Below are 20,150 nucleotides of genomic sequence, written 5' to 3' on the forward strand. Positions count from 1 at the left end.
ATGTAGAAACTCATTTTGAACTGATCTGATTTAGGATAAATGCTGGTCATATAATATACCGTAGTCAATTATGCTAAAAAGAAAATCATGTAAGCAAATAATTTGAAATCATATTTAGATGATCTTGTAAAGTATGCATATGTTTAATTCATTTTAAATACTGCAATAACATAGCACTTTTATTTATGAGAATACTTATATTTCATCACAATTTTTCTTTCTATGCAACATTATTTATGTATGCATGTTGCTGTTTCAGCCGAATAGTAGCTTGAAAAATGTCTGAATGTGTGAAGTTACATGTAATGACAACCATAAAACATGTACTATAGTATTTGTATAACCTAATTAAACCTTCCAGATGAGGAATGAATCTGGAGATCTAGACTTAATTACACATTTCTTATTCATACTTGTTCTTTTTGTCCTAATATAACCGTAAGGGTCTCTATGTTTACATAAGATTGATTTTTTTATGTGAGCTACACATAAGCACCAAATACATTGTCTCCTTTGTGTTTCCAGGCAACAAGCAATCATAGAAGAACATGTGAAGGAGAAATTAAGAAGAACAACCTCTGTATCCCAGCCTGCCGCTGCTGCGGACTGATTTATTCACAAGAAGTGCAAATCTAAGGTACAGTAATTAATAAATGATGTAGAATTGATTAAATTTGAATGAAAGCATAATTGTGTTTATTATAGCAAATAATGAATGTCAGTTGAATCAGTTATTTTAATAGCATAAAACACTTTAGTACTAATATAGTTAGTTTTTTTCTGTTTAAAAAAATATTGTCTTTATTACTGATTCAATGAACAGGAAATTAGAGGTGGTTTTAATAAGAATATTAGACAGTGTTACATTGATTGCAGCCAATTTTTGATAAAGCACACATTTTTGATAATGACTTTTTTAATGAAGGTATTTTTTTTTGTAATAAGCATCTTTATTCATAAAAAGGGAATTATGGTTATAAACAGCATGTTTGTCTGCTGTGAACAGAATATTTTTATTTATTTAGGGATTTAATCGTTTTCTATATTAATTTATTTAATTAATTTATTTATTTTTGTCCTGTCACAAATTTTGCATTTTTAGCCGTGTGAAAATAGAGGGTATAGTCTGATATTAGGACAAGTGCGCTGTTGAAATGCAGAGAGGGTAACCAGTCTAGTACAGAATAAAGGCTATTACTCAGTATCACCTAGAGAGGGCGCCAGATACGCAACAATTCTCCATCAATGCGCCAAACTTCGCCTTCTGCCTATTAATAATGAGCTTGATAAGGAGACAAGACTGCAAGACTTCTCACGTCAAAACAATTAGAATCTTTTCACGCTAGAACACTTGCACAATTAAACACACAAAGTCTTTCTTCGTTTTTAAATCTATTCTTGTACAGCGTGCTTGTTTCATTCCAGAACTTTTTTGACAATTCTTAAGTGATTGCCTGAGTTCAGTTTTAGATTGATAGAGACAGATGAAAGGTGCAGAAGCCGTGCAAGCGCTTGCTTTGATCTAAAATTTCAGAATCATCGCGTAAACATCCTCCGGCTATAGAGAATAATGTCGAGATGGTAAGAGAGAAGACTGTTTCGAAGAAATTAAATGAGGTTATAATCTTGTTCCAAATCCAATTATATATCACATATAGAATAACTATTTACAATTGTATAATACTGTAACAGTATAGCTAAATAATTATATTTAATTATTCGTTTGGTACGGATGGTACTTTTCAATAAAATTTTCATTTTGCTCATATATGTGATTTTTAAGGATGTCGGTTTTAATATTTGAAAGACACTACTAGAATGGTACTATTTTCATGAGACTGTGGTTTTGAAAGTGAAAAAAGGCAGCATGTTGATTTGTTCATAAGTTATTTTAATTTGCATAGTCTTCCTTGAGAGGGATTTATGTCAAGAGCCCCACCTCCTATGAGTGCTTTATATCCATAGCTCCTCCCCCTGATGAGTGGATTTGCTGTGAACGATGCGGTGGATGGTAAAGGCGTTCTGAGCTCTCGAATTACGCAGCCAAAGTTGGGAGCAGAGGCGCGCGTTGGAGATTTTTTTTTTTTTCTGGTGATTTACCAAAACACTAAACGAACTGTCACTGCGCGCGCTTGTAGATTGTGTTTGCGCCTGAAATTTGTTGGCAATACATTCCTCTACTGTTTCGAGGACAGGGCGCGCCACAGGTACGCAATTTGGGCTTTCTTTAAAATATCAGGCATAAGCATAACATTATGAGGTGCAGCCATGGCAGGCAAGGGTAAGACAGCAGCGAGGACGCTGGAGGATTTAACCCTCGATTCCGGTTATGGTGGAGCGGCGGATTCCTTCAGGTCGTCCAGCGTGTCGCTCTGTTGCTCGGACACGCATCTGTCGTATGCGCATGGGGGCAACTGCTGGCATTTGACTGAATCCATGCACAGCAGACACAATAGTTTGGACACGGTCAATACAGTCCTGGCGGAAGACACGGAGATCCTGGAGTGCTCGGGCCAGTGCGCCAAACTGCCCGAGCTGGAGGAGGACGTGCCGTGGAGTCTTGGAGAGGTGGAAGGCGCGCTGCGCAAAGACGAGGAGCTGTGCGTGGGGAACGCGTCGCGGGAGATCCTGGCCAAGCTCTCCGCGCTGGTCAGCCGCGCGCTGGTCAGGATCGCCCGGGAGGCGCAGCGCCTCAGTCTGCGTTACGCCAGATGCACCAAGCACGAGATCCAGAGCGCCATCAAGATGGTCCTCTCGTGGACCATCTCCGTGAACTGCATCACTGCGGCGCTCAGCGCACTGTCGCTATACAACATGAACACGGGCGATAAATTCAGCCGGGGCAAGTCTGCCCGATGTGGACTCGTCTTCTCCGTCGGGAAGTTCTTCAGGTGGATGGTGGATAGCCGGGTGGCCCTGCGCATCCACGAGCACGCGGCGATTTACCTGAGCGCCTGTATGGAGAGCCTGTTCCGAGAGGCGTTCAGCCGGGTGCAGAGGAGCGCGCTGGTGGAGAAGGAGAACGGAGTGCCAAAGTTTTCAGTGGAGTCCCTGGAACAGGCCATAAATAACGACTCGGAGCTGTGGGGTCTTTTGCAGCCGTATCAGCATCTCATTTGTGGCAAGAACGCAAGCGGTAAATGTTTTACACTTTTTTCAAGGTTACACTTTATTGTAAGGTGAAATGCACCTGAACTCAGTCAAAAACCTATTTTGAGGTCAGTCAGCAGTTGTTCTACCCATCTACCTACTTACCTCCTACTTACCTTCTTTTTTTGATAGCACAATTGAAAGTGTGTTTCATAATAGCTGCCAACATGCATCCTTAAAATTCTAGCACCTAGAACATCCACTGAACCTTTACATTGCACAAAAGGGTCTTTTAGTTCAATTCTAAGAAACAGTGGTTCTTAAGAACTGTTTGGCGAATGGATCTTTGTGCAGCCCAGAGCTGTTCTTCTGTGGCATGACAGTGAATCTTTATTTAATCAGATCCATGCTCCTCCTTGGTTGGTAACATTGTTGTGTATGATCCCAGCTTCATAAATGATGTCAGCTTCTCTGCAGCACTGTTGACTTATTTATTTCTCTGGGAGATAAATAACTTCTGTGGGAGGACATGAGTGAGTCCCAGCAGGATGTTTGTTTTCAGACATCTTATTCATTTAGACACTATAACAGGTGCAAACACAACGGGAAGGGCGTCACACTGTGTGCTGCACGCAGTACCCTTTCCCTTCACCTGTTGAAACTCGATTCTGGTTTCTATCATGAGGGACTTATTTTTATGACATAATCAAGGAGACTAACAAGTATCATTTAAGGTTGCTATCAATTTCTGAATGTGTGTAACAACCACCACACAGTGAGCAATCAGTTTGGGCTAGGTCTGTTTTATGGTTGAGTCAGTTTCCGGCAAACCATAAAGATTCCTGCAATAAAATTGCACTCTTTGCTATTCATGACACAGCTCTAGGAGGTGACACACTTTGCATTATCACAGGCATTCCTGTGCTTTCTCTGCAAATCTGATGTGATGGACAGTTGGAGAGTTTACCAACATCATATTAGACTGATCGTGTGACACTGAAAACTGATGCCTGAAATTCAGCTTTGCTGTCACAGTGATAAATTACTTTTTAAAATACATTAAACTAGAAAACTGCTTTTTTTATCAAATAAATGCACCCTTGGTGAGTATAAAATATTATTTTTAATTTGTAAAAATCTTACCAAAACCAGACTTTTTAACTGAGGTGCATTTTAATTTATTTTATTAAAAAAAAAATTTTTCTAATTGTTTTCTTTATGGTGCTTTTACATTTACATAGATGCATTAAAGCTCCGGTTTCCATTTATTGTAATTGAAGAATGTACTGGATGCTCTTGTGTAATCTTTTTTGGAGTAATTTGTTCCTTTAATTGTTTTGGCTTTGTCCCTGATGAAAGGCCACTATTATATTGCAAAAAATATAATGAAACATAATGTGATCCAAAAAGTGCTTTGTTTCACGTCTCGTCTCGTTTCTATTTTTCCTTTTTTTTTGTATCTGCCGCCTTTCCAATGCCAAGATTATGGCAGATTTTCTGCAAGGCCTCTTGTGTTTTTTACAGTGTCAAAATGGCCATAGAAGGTTCAATTTTGGAGTAAATTGGTGTTGCTTTCAGCAGCTTTCAGAATACAGCAGTAATTGCAGCACTAGTTTGTGATCAGCTCCTATGTCTCAACCTTATACTAGACTAGAAGCAGCCCTTTTTTATATAAGCACATCCAAGCTTGTTATGCGTTGCTGATTAGTTGATTAATTGATATATGTGGGTTTCTCCTCAATGATTATCTCATTTTCTCCCTTTACTCTCGTTCTTTTCATGCCTGGCTCCCTACTCTTACTAGAAAGCCTGTCAAACTGTGTATAGTTGTTTGAATAGTGGTTATGGTCAATTTTCCGTGGCCCACCCAGCAGGGTTGATTATCGACACGCACAACTGACAGACCATTTGCAGGAATAATGCACTCTCTTGCTTCAAGAAAGGAGGAGAACAAAGAGACTAAGTTAAAGCGAAAGATTTGGAGGGACATATTGAAAAGATGACAGTGTCGGAATTGGATGGAGAGAGGTGATAAAGGTGAATAAAATGATACTGAAAAAGAGAAATGACTTGAGGTGAGACAGTGGAATGAGAAAGTTGGAAGAAAATTAGCGTGAAGACACCAATATTAGGATAAAAGAGCTAGAAGGACTGTTGATAGGCTTTTGTGTCTTATGTAGGAGGTGGAAATCGGAAAGGGCCGTGAAAAGAGCAGACTGTGAGTCCCAGATAAGCCAAGAAAATGTAATTTTAGTTCTTGATATGAAGGGGTTTTGTAGCCTCCTGCAAAATATTGCGTCTCTTTAATTTCGTTCGGTGCACAAGCTGTCCCTTCACATCTATTATTGATGTATTGCTAATGTCGCTCCTCGATTTTGGTGTAATTTGTTTTTCATGAGTTGCTGACAGCAGTCGTTTCACTTGTTACTTGTCAAGCACATATAGGCTACACGTCAGTCAGAAAATTAGAGTGTCCCCTAGGACAGCTGAAAAGTGAGAGGTAGTTTCACCAACTAAATGTGCTTGTGAAATGTTGCTTCGGGTGTTTTGAACTCGATACCAATGCAACAGATGGTCTGCTGGCTCCAGTGAAGCTTCTGAAGTCTTTGATGTATCATGTTGGATGTATGGCAGATTTAGGACAGTAGAGCAAAACAATAATAGTCAACCATGTTGATTTAAAATGCAGCGAAGAACAGCCGGAGGCCTAACTTACTTTACTGAAGTGTTGCCTCTTCCATGTGTTATTTCCAAACTCTATCAACAGCATTTCTTTTATATTTATATATATATATATATATGTGTGTGTGTGTGTGTGTGTGTGTGTGTGTGTGTGTGTGTGTGTGTGTGTGTGTGTGTGTGTGTGTGTGTGTGTGGATGAGATTTTTGAAAGAAGTGTCTTATGCCCGTCGAAGCTACATTTGTTATCATAAATACAGTAAATGTAGTAATATTTTGAAATCATTTTACAATTGAAAATTCAATATATTTTAAAAATGTTATTTATTTCTTTGATGTCAAAGCTGAATTTTCAGCAGTTCTTCTGTATCACATGATCCTTCTGAAATTCCATGATATACTCCATTTCCAAATTTTAAAATACCAAATTAGATTAACAAAACATTTCTGATTTATTCTTTCCCAAATTCTATTTTTTTTTTTTTCGATTCTGTTTTAATGTTTTGATTAAATTTTAATAATCAAGAAACAATTGATTATACAAGAAAGTCATATGGGTTTGAAACAACATGAGGTTCAGTAAATTCAAACATTTTGTTTTTGTGTGTGTGTGTGTGTTATCCTTTAGTCAAATCAGAGCAGAATCTTGGCCATCATTATCATGAAACGCCAAAGCTTGTGTTAATCACAATTTGTCCTGTGTCTGTATCTCACATCATTCCTCCCACACTCTTCTGATTGAGCTTGACCTTGCCTCAATGTTAAAAATCTGCTTGTATCTCCAATTCTGACAGTCCCTGATTTGCAGATATAAGGCCCTGCCATGTAGCTCTGTTAGTTACACATTGGTTTGAGTTTTAATCAGCTGCGGATTACTCTTTGTAAGATTTCAGTTAGTGAATGCTGGCGTGCGCTACATGATGTATTGATGGGGTCTGCTTAGTCAGTGTGCACGGTGTACTGCCCCCTGACCTCTCTGAAGGATTAGACTGTAGGAATGCTGCTCCAGCAGGTGGCTGATGAGTATATTCTGAGCCCACGCTGAGCTCAGGCCAACGGTGAAACACACTGTCAGCCGTGATTCTCTTCAGCACGGACAGCTCGCAGCCAGATTTCTCCCACTCCTGATACCCCTTGATTTATGATGCAACGTTTCTGGTCCATAAACTGATCATTGTTTTCATGTTATGTCTGGTTATAGCCAATATGTGGCCGATATAAAAATTTGCTTTTTTTAATTGTATAAATACATTTAAAATTAAATAATAAAAATACAATTTATTGGTTTAAATACTCAAAAAAAAAAAAAAAAACTCAGTATTTTAAAGTACAGAATGGATATTAATTTTGAGATTTGATAAAGATTACATTTAACATTGTTAATAAATTTATAGTGTTTTTGTAGACTAATTTTAAGTGAGCATTAGATGACAACAAAGGTAATCTCGAAGGTAATACTAGTCCCTAGTTATTTTAGGTTAATTCAGTTTTAGGCATCATCCAGCTGGATGTCTGAGTTGTTTATTTGTTGTTTAATATAATAGACAGTATTAGGGCTGCACGATAAATCACATGCGATATTTACTTTCACATGGAGCAGAATTAACTACACAGAGCCGTTGTTCACAGACAAGCTGCGCAAAACCACAACCATATTTTGCACATGTTTTGCGCAGATGGAGATTTACTGCTGATTACAGAACCGGCTTTACTGACAAGATGAATATCGCATGCGATATATTGTGCAGCCCTAGACAGTATTATCCCACAGACAGAATAACCAGCCAATCATAGTGACATGGAGGCACTGCACTATTACTTGGGCTGATTTACATAGTTTTGAATCTAATATTTTGCACAATTGCGTTCATTTTATTTTTTATTCTTAGAAGGCTTTTACATAAGGCACAGGTAGACGGAGCGCAATGTAAGTTGTAGGTTCAATGTAGGTTCAATTCCCAGGGAACACACTTAATGATAAAAAAAGAAAGAACAAAAGAATGTGTAGCCTGAATGCATTTGTAAGTTGCTTTGGATAAATGTAATGTAAATGTTATTGCTGCGGAGGAATGTAATGCAATAAATGAAATGCAGTGGGGAGTGAAGGTTTTTAGACAACATCATAAACATACCTAATTTCTAAGATCAACCTGATACTGCTTCATCCAGTATGAACATCATCTTTAATGGAGATCTTTAGACATTCCCAAAAGACTGCAGATCACGTTTGCATGCCACACTTCTTGTTTTCTGCAGTCACGTTTCAGTCTCTGTACGCCAGTGGAGCATGTAGCTGGTTGTAGATTCTCCATATTGACATGTAAGATTATTTAGCTAAATCCAATCTATTTGAGTTCTGCCACTGAAAGCTGCAGGAACACTGATTTCAAAAGGACGCTTTCACGGTAGACTGAGTTCTTGCGTCCTTGACTGCCTTTTGACATTAAAGTCGCGTAATCCTTTCAGATGTTTTGATGCAGTCTAAATCATAATTGCATAATTACAAGGCTGTTCACAAGTTGCATGTGTTCTTTCCCTGAGCAACGAAAGCCTTGAGCTGTCGCAGTGTTTGTTTGTCCCTTTTTTATTTTCTTTCTGTACACATGAGGAGTGTTTGTAGTGTGGACGACTTTGAGTTGAGAATGATGTCCTGATGATTCTCTGCAGTGTTGACCTGTGTTTGAGATGGGAAGTGGAAGTTAAATGTGTTTATGTTGTTAAATTCCGCTCAGTTTGGTTTAAAGACGCACTGAATTCAATTTACTTTCTGATGTGGATACATTTCCTGTTGAATCATGTATTGGTATGCATTGGCAAATATTTTTATGGGTTATATATGGTTATATTTAAATAACATTTATATTTACCTTTTGAGGATCGGGGTCCCGCAAAAGGGGATATTAATAATTAGGAGGTCCAGTTTAAATGTATATATGTAGTTTATATGAGCGTGTGTGTCCTCAAAGCTAATAGACATTGGCTTTACAGCACAGAACTCTTATTTCAATTTCATTGAGTCTTTTATGACAGCAGTCAACAATGGCCAGGATCCAATAAGTAGATATTACGTGGCATAGTAAAAAACGAGACGCTGTTGTTGCATTTGCCATTTACAAAATAGTTTATTTCCATTGAAACCATGATTTAATGTTTCATATAATCTTTAAAACATGCCCAGAAGTTCTGCAAGCCCCATGCGTCATTTATTTTACATTCCTCCAAGCTTTGCATTATTCAGATGACTGTTACAGTTTTGCCTTCATTTTCAGTCTCTGATTCGGTGAAGTGAATTCCATTAAAACAGACTTTGACAGAGGTGCCATTAGTAAGACGTCGCTCTGTGGGAAGCAAATGAATGACTTTGTTGTCATAAGCTGCATATTAAAGCATCGGGCATCTCTGTGGCCTCCTCTTTCCAGGCTATTTCAGGCTCTGCACTGGATGAACCCCAAAGGCTGTTTGTGAGTGTACATAGGCACATGGTGAGACATGGATATATGTCTATGGTTTTCGATTATTTATGTTCGTCAGATTCCATCTCATCCATCTGTGCTAATGAGTGTTTCCCACACTCCTCTGAGGAATCTTCCCATGTGTATTTTGTATGACACATATGCTATTGGAATTCAGCAAACATGTCCCTACTTCACTTGTGATGCAATGTGCAGGCATTTTATGTGTCCTTAAAGGAATAGTTCACCCAAAAATGAAAATAATGTCCTTCATGTCATTCCAAAGCTGTGTGGCTTTCGTTCTTTTGTGGAGCCAACACAAACAGCATTGACTTCCATTGCATGGGCCAAAATTCTTCTTTTGTGTTCCACAGAAGAAAGGAAGTCTTACAGGTTTGAAACGACATCAGGTTGAGTAATTTGTATTTTTTTTGGTGAACTAACCCTATGTGTACTGCAGGGTGTAATTTGTTGCTGTTAACTGTATATATTCTTTGTGAATGTGAAATGAGCCAGACAAAGCAAAAGATAGAATTGTGTAATGCAAGTTTTTTAATTTGTTTGGCTTGATTCTTGTGTTCAGATGTGTTGGATTAAGGCATTCAGGTCACCATAATGAATTCTGGGGTGTGTTCGGAAGAGCAGTGATTTTTTTTCCCCCTTGAACAGGGTTTGAAAGCAGGATGCTGTTGATTAGTGCAGAGCTTTTCTATGACAGATTTTTTATTTTTTTGAAGGAAAGACAAAAAAAGAACATTGTTATTGGGCTACTGTTTTGTTTTAGCATTTAAAAAAACAGAAATCTCAAGTAATTTTAAATATTCAGTTGCATTCGCAGTACAAGGTTTTATAGTAATTGCTTTCAGAATATTTCTTGTAAACAGCTGATGAATCATTCCCGTAATTTCCTCTGACGGTGACTGTGAATCACAGCGTTACAGCCTGGAGCTGTTTGACATGATGACCATCTGGAATGACAAGGAAAAATGATTTCAAAAGTGCACTGGATTGTTCAGTTGCGTTGGTTGCATTGCACTGACATGCTTTCAGGAGCAGCCTATTTAAATATTAGAATTAGGCCTGTCAGCCATTTAAAACGGAATTGCATGATATTGTGATTAATTAATACTTAATCACGTATTAATTTGTGTTGAAAAAATTGCCTAGATTAGATTATTCAAAGACAATATGTCATTGGGGCAGATTAAAACACTGAATATACAAAACATTTAATTAGAATATGTAATTTTATTTCTGCCTACAGTCCTCATTTCGCTGAATGCAGTCTGTCCATATTCACATCCGGAGATCTTTTGTAGTCTTTATTGAGAATGCATGTGTAGTGGTGGATATTGTGATTCAGATGTCTTGCTCTGGTGGCATCAGTGTCTGCCCTTTTGTCATGCTCACAAAGTTGTAATTAACAGTTTTCAAAAGGCCTCCTGTTCTTTTTCTCAGAGTCCTACTAATTACTGTTTTGCTGGCAGTCCCTGGAGAGAAGGGGAGAGTCCACAGAAACTGGCAAAATAATGTAGCGTCTCTCATTCGACAGAAGCCAGAAGGAAACAAACAATTAGGCTGACTTGGTAAGATGAAGGTGGGTGGCAGAGGGGTTTTTGGGTGCACTGACAGCAAAACAACTGCATGTTAATCTCCTTTAGGGATGACGGATCACGTGCTTGAGAGGGAAGAAAGGGCATTGGGCTTGTGATTTGGAAATGAACTGAGCTGGACTCATAATTTGGGTTGTAAAACCACAACATGTCAGAACAGGTGCACCACCCATTAAGCCACAACAAGAGATTTACACCTGTACTGACTGATGTGGTCGTGTCATTCATTACATGCATTTTAATTTTAATTGCAAATATGTTGTTTTTATAGTAAATTAACTGAATATGTGCATGCATTTGGCAATACATAATAGATTGGAAATAAATGCGCCTTCTGTGCATATTATATAATGAATGCACAAAGTACTTAAAATAAATACATATCTATTCATTTATTTATTGTATTTATTTGTTTGTTTGTTTCTGCTTCTGTGCATTTATCTGGTTGTGCCCGCTCAGGCTTTAGGGAGCCAACACCCTCATGCCTTGGGGGTTGACAGGTCTGGACTTGTGGGTAACTGATGTGGTGTGGTGGGAATGGAAACCGGAATAAACCACTGCAGGTCATCTCTAGTTTTCTCCTCTCTCGTCTCATCACATCCAGGAATCAGCTGGCACACACATGCATATGCTATCACATGCAGACACATACACACACACTGCAGATTTATCGGTAATACTCACACACCCACATGCAGGCTGCTTGCACAGTTACTGCTGCTCACCACACCCTGTGCCTGCCATAGCAGCAGAAACCAGTCTTACGGCTCTGCTCTTCCTACAAATATATCCTCGCTTTTACTCTCCATGGAAAAACATCTTTCTTTATCTGTTTCCCCCCCTCACCCACAGCAGAAACTCCCCATGTTTACCATCAATCTATCTTCGTTTCCCCTCAGGCTGCCTGGTACGATGGCACATAGAAAGAAAGTTCATTTTTTTCCTTCTGCCACAGAAACATAAATGCAAGCTCAGCAGGAGCTTGTAGTCTGTGACTTTTCACAGTCTGGCATTGATGGGCTGGGGATTTAAGAGTCTTAACCTCTGGTGTCATCACCTACAGTAATACCAACTCCCACAATGCAATTTACCATCCAGCCGCTTGCTTCATAGTGAGAGGCTCTTGTAAGAATTGCCCTGAGACGACTTGGAAGAGAGATTCATATTTTGGGAGTCTTTCATTTCACTTTTATGATGCTTTAACAGCTCACCTTGCACACACAGTGTTATTACTTTATTCTTTCCAAAAGCTGAGATATCTAGAAGACTGGGGCTTGTTGTCACAATTTATAGTTTAGTAAATATTTCTTAGGCTAAATATACAGACCTAAAAAATAAAAAAAAATCATTTTGGGACATTTTGCCACAGAAAAACATAATGTTATTTGTCAGAATGGAATCCTGACGTTTAAATAGTCATGATAGGCTTTTCAGTAAAATGTAAACCATACCATTATAAAACATTGTTTGGGCATAAAAAAAATAGTGTAAATTTGTAAGAATTTAGTTAGATTTTTTTTCTTGCAATTTAGTCTTCAGAATTTTTTTATAGATTTTTATGGATTGTTTTATATTGTTTAAAAGCTATATAAATAAATAACTAATAGAGAAAATACATTTGTTTAATTGGGCCAGGGTTATTGTTGTTAAATAAAACTACAACCATAAAAAAACATTACTTTGTTACTTCAAAAAAAAATACAAATAAACTAAAAAAGTAAAAATAAAATACAAAACAGCCTAATATTATTTTATTTAAGCTCATTTCTGTTAAGTTTAACTACAATAACTGAAGCTGAATAAACAAATAATTACAATTTAAAATAAATAAGACGCTTTTGACACATTTAAAGAATGCAAAAGCTAATAAAAAGGACAAAACACAGAAAAATCGAATCTAATTTAAAATATCGACAAATGCTATTATTAATGTTACAAAATTAACACTGAATTGGACATAGTCCCAATATCTCAGTCTCAAACTGATGTTTCTTAAAGCTGGATAATATAGCTCCTCAGTTAAACAGTGTGAAATATGAAAAAATGTGAATCAGCAAAGCTGAGCTCCATCAAAAACAGTACAAGAGTATTGTGTGAGGTCTGAGCAGCTCTGCATTCTCTCTTTCACACACTGTGTTTTCTCGCTCGCTTTATATCCATTTCCCTGCCTCCCTGGTCCTTTTCTACTCTCTTTTTCATACACCCACTCTCTCTGTTGCTAAGGGATCTTCACCTTGAATTATCCACTCTGGAAATCATTAGCCAAACCATCATTCTATCTCCAGCATCGACTTAAAAGCCGTAATTCACAAATATATCAACATATCAAACGTTCCAGCATTCACTGCCCATTTTTCAACGCATCTTTGTCGCTGCATATGCCACTGCAGTAAAAATTCACTGCTGAGTATTACAGGAAACAGAGTGATGTGGGTGCAGATGAGGAAAAAGAGCTCATTAAATGACTTTCAGTTCCACTCCCTCCATTGCTGTGGGAATCACAGTCCAGCTGTTCTGACACCTTCCGTTGTTTCCTCTCGTTTAGTCAGACGTCCAACTCTATTACCACTGCCTGACTGGACAGGAACCTGCAAGCTAATGGTGTTGCTTTAGGGACTGTGCAGTACTTCTTTTCTTTTACACTTTTGGAAGAGATATTGTACAAATTTCCAAAATTCCATTGTTCCCTTAAAGTTTTTATTAAATATATATATACTTATAGTCATGAAAATAAAGAAAACCCTTTGAATGAGAAGGTGTGTCCAAACTTTTGATCTGTACTGTATATATATATATATATATATATATATACTTTTATTTTTAATGTAGAGATTAAATACAACATTAAATGCTGATAATAAATCAGCATGTTAGAATGATTTCTGAAGGATCATGTGAAACTGAAGACTTGAGTAATGGCTGATGAGAATTTAGCTTTGCATCACAGGAATAAAAATTTTCAAAAAGCTAATTAAGATGACTATTCAATATATGCTTTGACTGCTTGGCCATGCTTGCTTGGCACCCATTGAAGCTATGACTATGATAATAAAAGACTTAATTACATTTTTAGATGTGAAGATGTGTAACCTTTTAAAATGCTTTGTCAAGAAACTTGTGGAAGTGCATCTCTTAAGTTAAAAACAATTGAGTGTGCATGAGAGGCATTTAAATAAGCTTGCGTCTGTGTGTGGCAAAGCATTGTTTGCCCTCCTGCCAAATGTGTAGGACTCTGGTACATTTCACTGAGTCAACAGTATCACGTAAGATTTGTGTATTCCAGCAGTGGGTTTGTTTGTAAATGTGTGAGCGTGCATATTAAGTGATTCATTGATGGACTGTGAACAAAGAAAAGTCAGCTTTGTGTCACTCATAACTGTTGCATCCGTATGCTCAATTACAGAATAATACTTAAACACTTGACAAGCTGATTGATGCTATATTTCAGACATGTTTTCATTGCTTTTATCTTCAAAGGAAGGTCCCCAGGTGGTGAGAAAAAACAGCTGAGAAAAATTTACAATTCATAATATATAACTAGTAAAATGTAGTTATACTGTGCCAAGATTGGGTTTCAGCTTTGAATATGATTTAAGATATGTTATAATGACATTGTGAACTTGTATTTAAATGGTTGAGTTTTATATTTCCCTTGTGACCTTCTTACTTTCTTTATAATTTTTAGTGCTGTTAATCATAAGGTCATGAGCTCTTCTGCGAGGATCCTTCTTTACAATGGTGGCTGATTTTCTCTTTCACACCATAAAGGTGAAGTGAGAGATTTTTATCAAAACACTAGTTTTATGTGCAGACACGACTAAACCATTCATAGGATTGCATCCAAATGCTGTGGCAACCCAAACCATGCGAAGGCAACCTTTCTTAGAAATTTTTTTTCTTAACATTTTTTGAGATTTCACTTTCTTAGAATTTATCTTAAGAAACGTGTTAACTTCTATCTTAAGATTTGCATGACCTGGTCTCTGAATTGTAATAGAGATAGTGTCTTTTGACTTTTGTGTCCTAGCAACACCCTCGAAACTACTCTGAACACTCTAGCATCCACATAGCAACATAAGAACTACACAGATTTTTCACTTTTTCAAGCACAAATCAAAATGAGTCTTATAGCTTTTAGTCACAAATGTTAGCTTTGAGGACATTTATATGGTAGTTTGCTATTAATATTGATGCAGTTTGCATATACACATGTAACGTTGTATCTCGGTTTCCCTTCTCTGTGGTGTAGTGGTGGTGGTGTAGCTGAATAACAGCAGTTTAGCACATATTTAAAGTAAACCAGTCTAAGTCTAGGCCTCTGTTTCTGGCCTGTATCAACGTTCCTGCTGATGTAGTGTGTACGTGGTGGGAAATCTTCCTCATTTGACAGCTCTTGCCCAGTTGGCACTTGGCAGCAGCAGGTGTTGCTCCGTGGGCTGTCTTTATGTGTCAGCTCAGAAATATGGTGCACACTCTGGGGTCGTTTTGCAGATCCCTAAACCAGCTTTCATTTTGGCATTTGAAATTGTGTTATGCTTGCATTTTTTGGCATTGCATAACTGTGTAGTTCTCATCCCCCTTTCCCCACTCCTCATAACTGTGAAATTTCATGTCTAGGTGTAACAGAAGTTTTAACTCCTCATTTTCACCATTGATGGGGGTGTACAGTCCCTCTGCAACACTTGTTTAAAGCAGCAAATGTATCTGGGTTGCAATGCCCACAGTGATTGGAGAGCACAGCATATGTATTTTGAGAAAGTGGTGGAAATATTTCAGGAATGAGAGCACACCAGTGCTGTTTATCGATTTGGAACGTTAGCACTTGAGAAAGCGGTCGCATTTCGCTTCGTCAGAAGTCTGAAAACACTGAAGAAATATAGCATTATAACTGTATAAGCGAGACAACAGTTGGTTAATGTGTTTTTCAGCTTGCTCTGCAAATTGTATGAAAGCATTTTCTCTCAACATCAGTTACAGGAAAAACGCATTAGTTTGGTGTCTTAGTGCATCTGACTTTGTCCTGTCATTACAAAGAAAAGCAAAAATTAGTATAGTCCCCTAAGAAGCTATGCATTGTGATTATCTTGATTTCTCTCAACCTTGATCTCAGCATAAAAGGTGTTGACTCAAAAGCATTGTGACCATTGATTGATTAATTGGTGTCTATTTATAAATGAGTGCTTTGTGGACAGTGATTTCCGATAGGAAGAAATTAAATATTTAATATTAATATTTTCATTATCCATCCTAATTGTGGCCATTTAAGTGGAATTAATCAATATGAATTCATAATTTATTGCTATTATGTTATCCCTCCTAAATATTTAAATCTCAAATATTATATTTAAATATCTAAATATTATACATACAAAATGTAGGTCTTATATATTTATAGAGTGTAATTTCGATGCATCTCCTTGACTGAGTTTGTATCATTTGTTTTTTCTTAACTAAATTTTTAACTGAATTTAAATAATTTTAAATTAACAATTAACTTTTTCAAATAAATGATGTAAGATATTATACATATTCTATAAAAATCAAATAAGTTTACTCTGGATAAGGTCTCAAGAAAACAACATTTGCTATGCTAGGTGATCTGAAAAGTTTTGATCATGACAAAACAAGACAAATATAAATAATAATGCATGGCTTCTTGCATGGAAAATCCCATACATTTGTCAGTTTGTTGTACCATATGGAGGCCGCGTGCAGTAATAATGTCGAATACAACACCATCTGCAGATCTCAATTATGACAATTGTTAAAATATCATAGTTGTGCATCATGCGAACCATATTGATGGTATGAATAATATGAACTATTTATAGGGATGAAATCAGCTTTCTGGCACTGCAGAATTAATCTTGCTGTTGCATATATTATAATGCAAGAAATAATAATATTTTCCTTTAATTGCAGTGGACATATGTGTAACTCTCTTAAAATATATCATAATAAAGATTGGCTTTTAGTTTATTCCATGCATCAGAGAGTGCCACACTGCTTTGATTTTCCTTATAGCTGTTTGCTTAACATTATACTGTCAAACTAGACTGCAGTGACAACCCGCAGCTGACCGTAGTTTAAATAAATGTATTGTAAATGATGTACCTGTCCATATGATGGATAGTGTTGTGAGTTTTTCCTTTCTGTTGTAAGCACACATGGCAAAGGCTCCCTTAGGCGGCCAGAGTTTGTTGATAGTGTAACAGGATCTCTCACTATCCACACAGTAGGTTCTCCCACTGCTGATAATGTACACACAGCACATGCTGTACATACACAGCTACACATCTTACTAAGGCGTTTTTAGTTACGGTGAAAGAAGAAAAACAGGAAGGACTGTGGGGATGCTCTGAAGGAGTTGTAGGTTATCGGGGTCCCAGGCTGGGCTGTGTAGCCTACTTTGTGTACAGCTGCAACTAGGCCAGGCTGTTCCTGAGAGCAGATGCGCCAAATGATTCAGCAAGCAGAGGCTCACGGGGTCCACTGGGACCAAAGTGTCCTCGAGCACATCAGGCACACTAACACACTTTCGTAGTTTTCGTGTTTTTTTATTATTATTGGTGGTAACATTTTGTAGGTGTCATGAACTTGTTAAAGGGATAGTTCACCCCAAAAATTTTATTTTGTCATCTTTTACTCACCCTCATGTCATTCCAAACCTGTTTGAGTGTCTTTTTTATGTTGAACATTAACTAAGATGTTTAAAAAAAGCTTGTAATCAAAACGTTGATGGCCGCCGTTGACTTCCATAGTATTTCTCAGTCAGCGGGGACCAACAGATGTTTGGTTCTTCAGAATACTTCAACATAAGTTATTATGTTCAACATAAGAAAGAAACGCTTTAGCAAAAGAGTATTTTTGATTTTGTCATGATACATACAATCTAATGCATTAATGTTAAAGCACTGAACCTTATTTTAAAGCGCTTACTCTTTTGTTTTTGTTTACGTATACATTTTATATTTATCATATTATTAATTTATTAATAATTATAAATAAATAATTCTATATTTTATCATATATTATTTATCACATATTTCTTTATGAGCACATACCATGTATACGCAGTATTAAAGGGGTAGTTCACCCTGAAATGAAAATATTTTTAAGGTTGTTCATCAGAAGAAAGACACTACAAGTTTCGAACATCTTGAGGGTTTTTTGGGTGAAATGTCCCTTTAAAATCAAATTAAGAGCATTTAATACAGGTTTAAAAATTCTTGCATTTTCAGACTACATATGGCAAAAATATTGCTCTAAATACAGAGTTCTTAGCTTTAGTGGCTTTTAAGGAAAGACTAACATGCAATTCAGGTGTTTGTAAATTCAGAAACAAAAGTGTGTCACCTTTTGTTGCAACTTTGACTTTTGGGAATATGAAATAGCAGTTTAACATCCAGTCATCTGAGATGGATGTTAATACCAGATGAAAACATTTAAAAATGAAGAATAGAATAAGATCAACTGCAACACAGTCACGCATTTACAAATAAGCAATGTCACAATAAGTGTCACATTTTACTTTGGATATGACCTCTGTAGATTATAGACCATGCAAAAATGAGAATCTCGTACTGTTTCTGAAGTCCCACAGCTCTTTACACACAGACGCACACACCTAGATAGGTGGAGAGTGTTAGTGCCGAACCAGGCTAATCAGAGCAGGGAAATGAGGCGAGTCCCACACAGGGCTCCCGTGCCTAGAGGCCCACTCGCTTGACAGCTCTGATGGATGGAAGTGTCTTCTCATCTGAGAAAGAGAACGATATTGGGAGGAAGTTGAGGAAGTGTACTACAGGTATGTCCCTGCTGGGTTCCTAGCCTGGCTGATCTAAGGAAAGTTGGAGATTGAGAGAGCTTTAGGGAAAGAAGCAAAGGCATAATGTGTCTCTGCATCAGACGGCACACCCACACAACGTGGAACGCATATTGTACGGTAATGGCGAGAGCTGGCTGAAATCAACAGTTCAGATCTAATTGGATGGCTATTGCATAATATCCGGTAGTCATGGTGCACAGGATTTCATGAATATGATGGGATGCAAGGCACCAAGCTGGTATCATAAACTCTTTTGAGAAAGAACTAGTATATTATAACTATTTACAGTAGCAGATCTGCATGTTGCATTGCAATGAATCTTTAAAATATGTTTTGTACAGTACAACTTGTAACTATAAAAATGTTCTTTTTATAACCATTCCATTCAGTTTTGGTTACATTTTTAAAATACTGACCATTTTGTATGTGTATATTTAACTACATATTGTGACTACTGGTTCTTTTTGATTGGTTCATTGAAGAATCAGTTCATAAGTCATTGTTTTTCTCTTAAATTATACAAAAACAAGAATAAAATGTCTGTTAATGGTTTATGTAAACTTCTTTTTTTCCCCTTTTTTTGCTGTATGCTGTACAACACATTTTTTTACTTACATTTTCTTTACTTGTTCTTAAAAAGGTCTTAAAAGGTCTGCAAAAACCCTATATTAAATAATATAATAATAATAATTATAAAATAATATATAATAATTTCTGTACAAAAAAAAGTATTAAAATAATTTTTTGCCATCTTTATGAATTTAAGGATGCTTTTCTGAAAAGTTTTTACCATGCCATTTACCATAAACCTCTTAAGCACAGCACATTCAGCAGGCAGTCTAAAAATAAATAACATAAATTGATTTTAAATGTTAAATATAACCTTTAAATATTGAATTTAGTTCATTTTTGGTTTATTTTTTTTATTTATACCAGTGTATTTAAAGGCCAGGGACTTGGGCAGCAGTTTGCCAGTGGTGTCTAAAGTAGGCCTCAAGTACAAGTGACAAGGCAATAAGCTCAGTGGGTATTGTAGAAGTCCAGACAAGCTAATGACATGTTTTACCTTCTCATACAGTGCCTATAGCACACAGAATTAAGTAGAATTAAGCTAACTTTCCATGATTTTAATTGAAACCAACAGGAGCTCCAACAGTGCTGATTTATCGCTAACAGCATGACTGGGGGGGGAGATATGGAATGAAAATATTTAGTTAACTCTCATCAGGGTTTCTCCACCACCAAGTCACAGCTCACTCGCACCAGGCCAACTGCTTTTGGTGTGTCACAGGTTGTCGGTCACAGTAGGCTTTTGTTTTTGAAGATTATTTGTGTGGCTGAGGAGCTTATTACAGAAGCAATGGAGATCAATCAGTTTGTGAGAGATTTGGGAATAGATTTAGACCGGTATCAAAGCCCAGTTTGACTTCTTTCATGCATTGTGCAGTTGGTGAAGTAACATACAGTAATAAAAACAATCTATTATTG

General features: G+C 37.0%; 1 protein-coding gene across 3 annotated transcripts in view; it reads left to right on the top strand.

Moving 5' to 3' along the window:
• Window positions 1-493: 493 nt before the first annotated feature.
• btbd11a (BTB (POZ) domain containing 11a) overlaps window positions 494-20,150 on the top strand; it is a 115,691-nt gene continuing 96,034 nt past the window's right edge. Inside the window, exon 1 of one of the 3 annotated variants that reach the window (XM_052554948.1) lies at window positions 494-637. Coding sequence is in view for 2 of the 3 variants with exons in the window: in XM_052554946.1 (XP_052410906.1) it covers window positions 2,269-3,136 (868 nt within the window). In the remaining variant the exon portion in view is untranslated. Of the gene's footprint in view, window positions 638-1,959; window positions 3,137-20,150 lie in introns of those variants that run through there. The other 2 variants (XM_052554946.1, XM_052554947.1) reach the window with 2 other exon arrangements.

Source organism: Carassius gibelio, chromosome B4 (assembly GCF_023724105.1).
Source record: "Carassius gibelio isolate Cgi1373 ecotype wild population from Czech Republic chromosome B4, carGib1.2-hapl.c, whole genome shotgun sequence".
NCBI lineage: Eukaryota > Metazoa > Chordata > Actinopteri > Cypriniformes > Cyprinidae > Carassius > Carassius gibelio.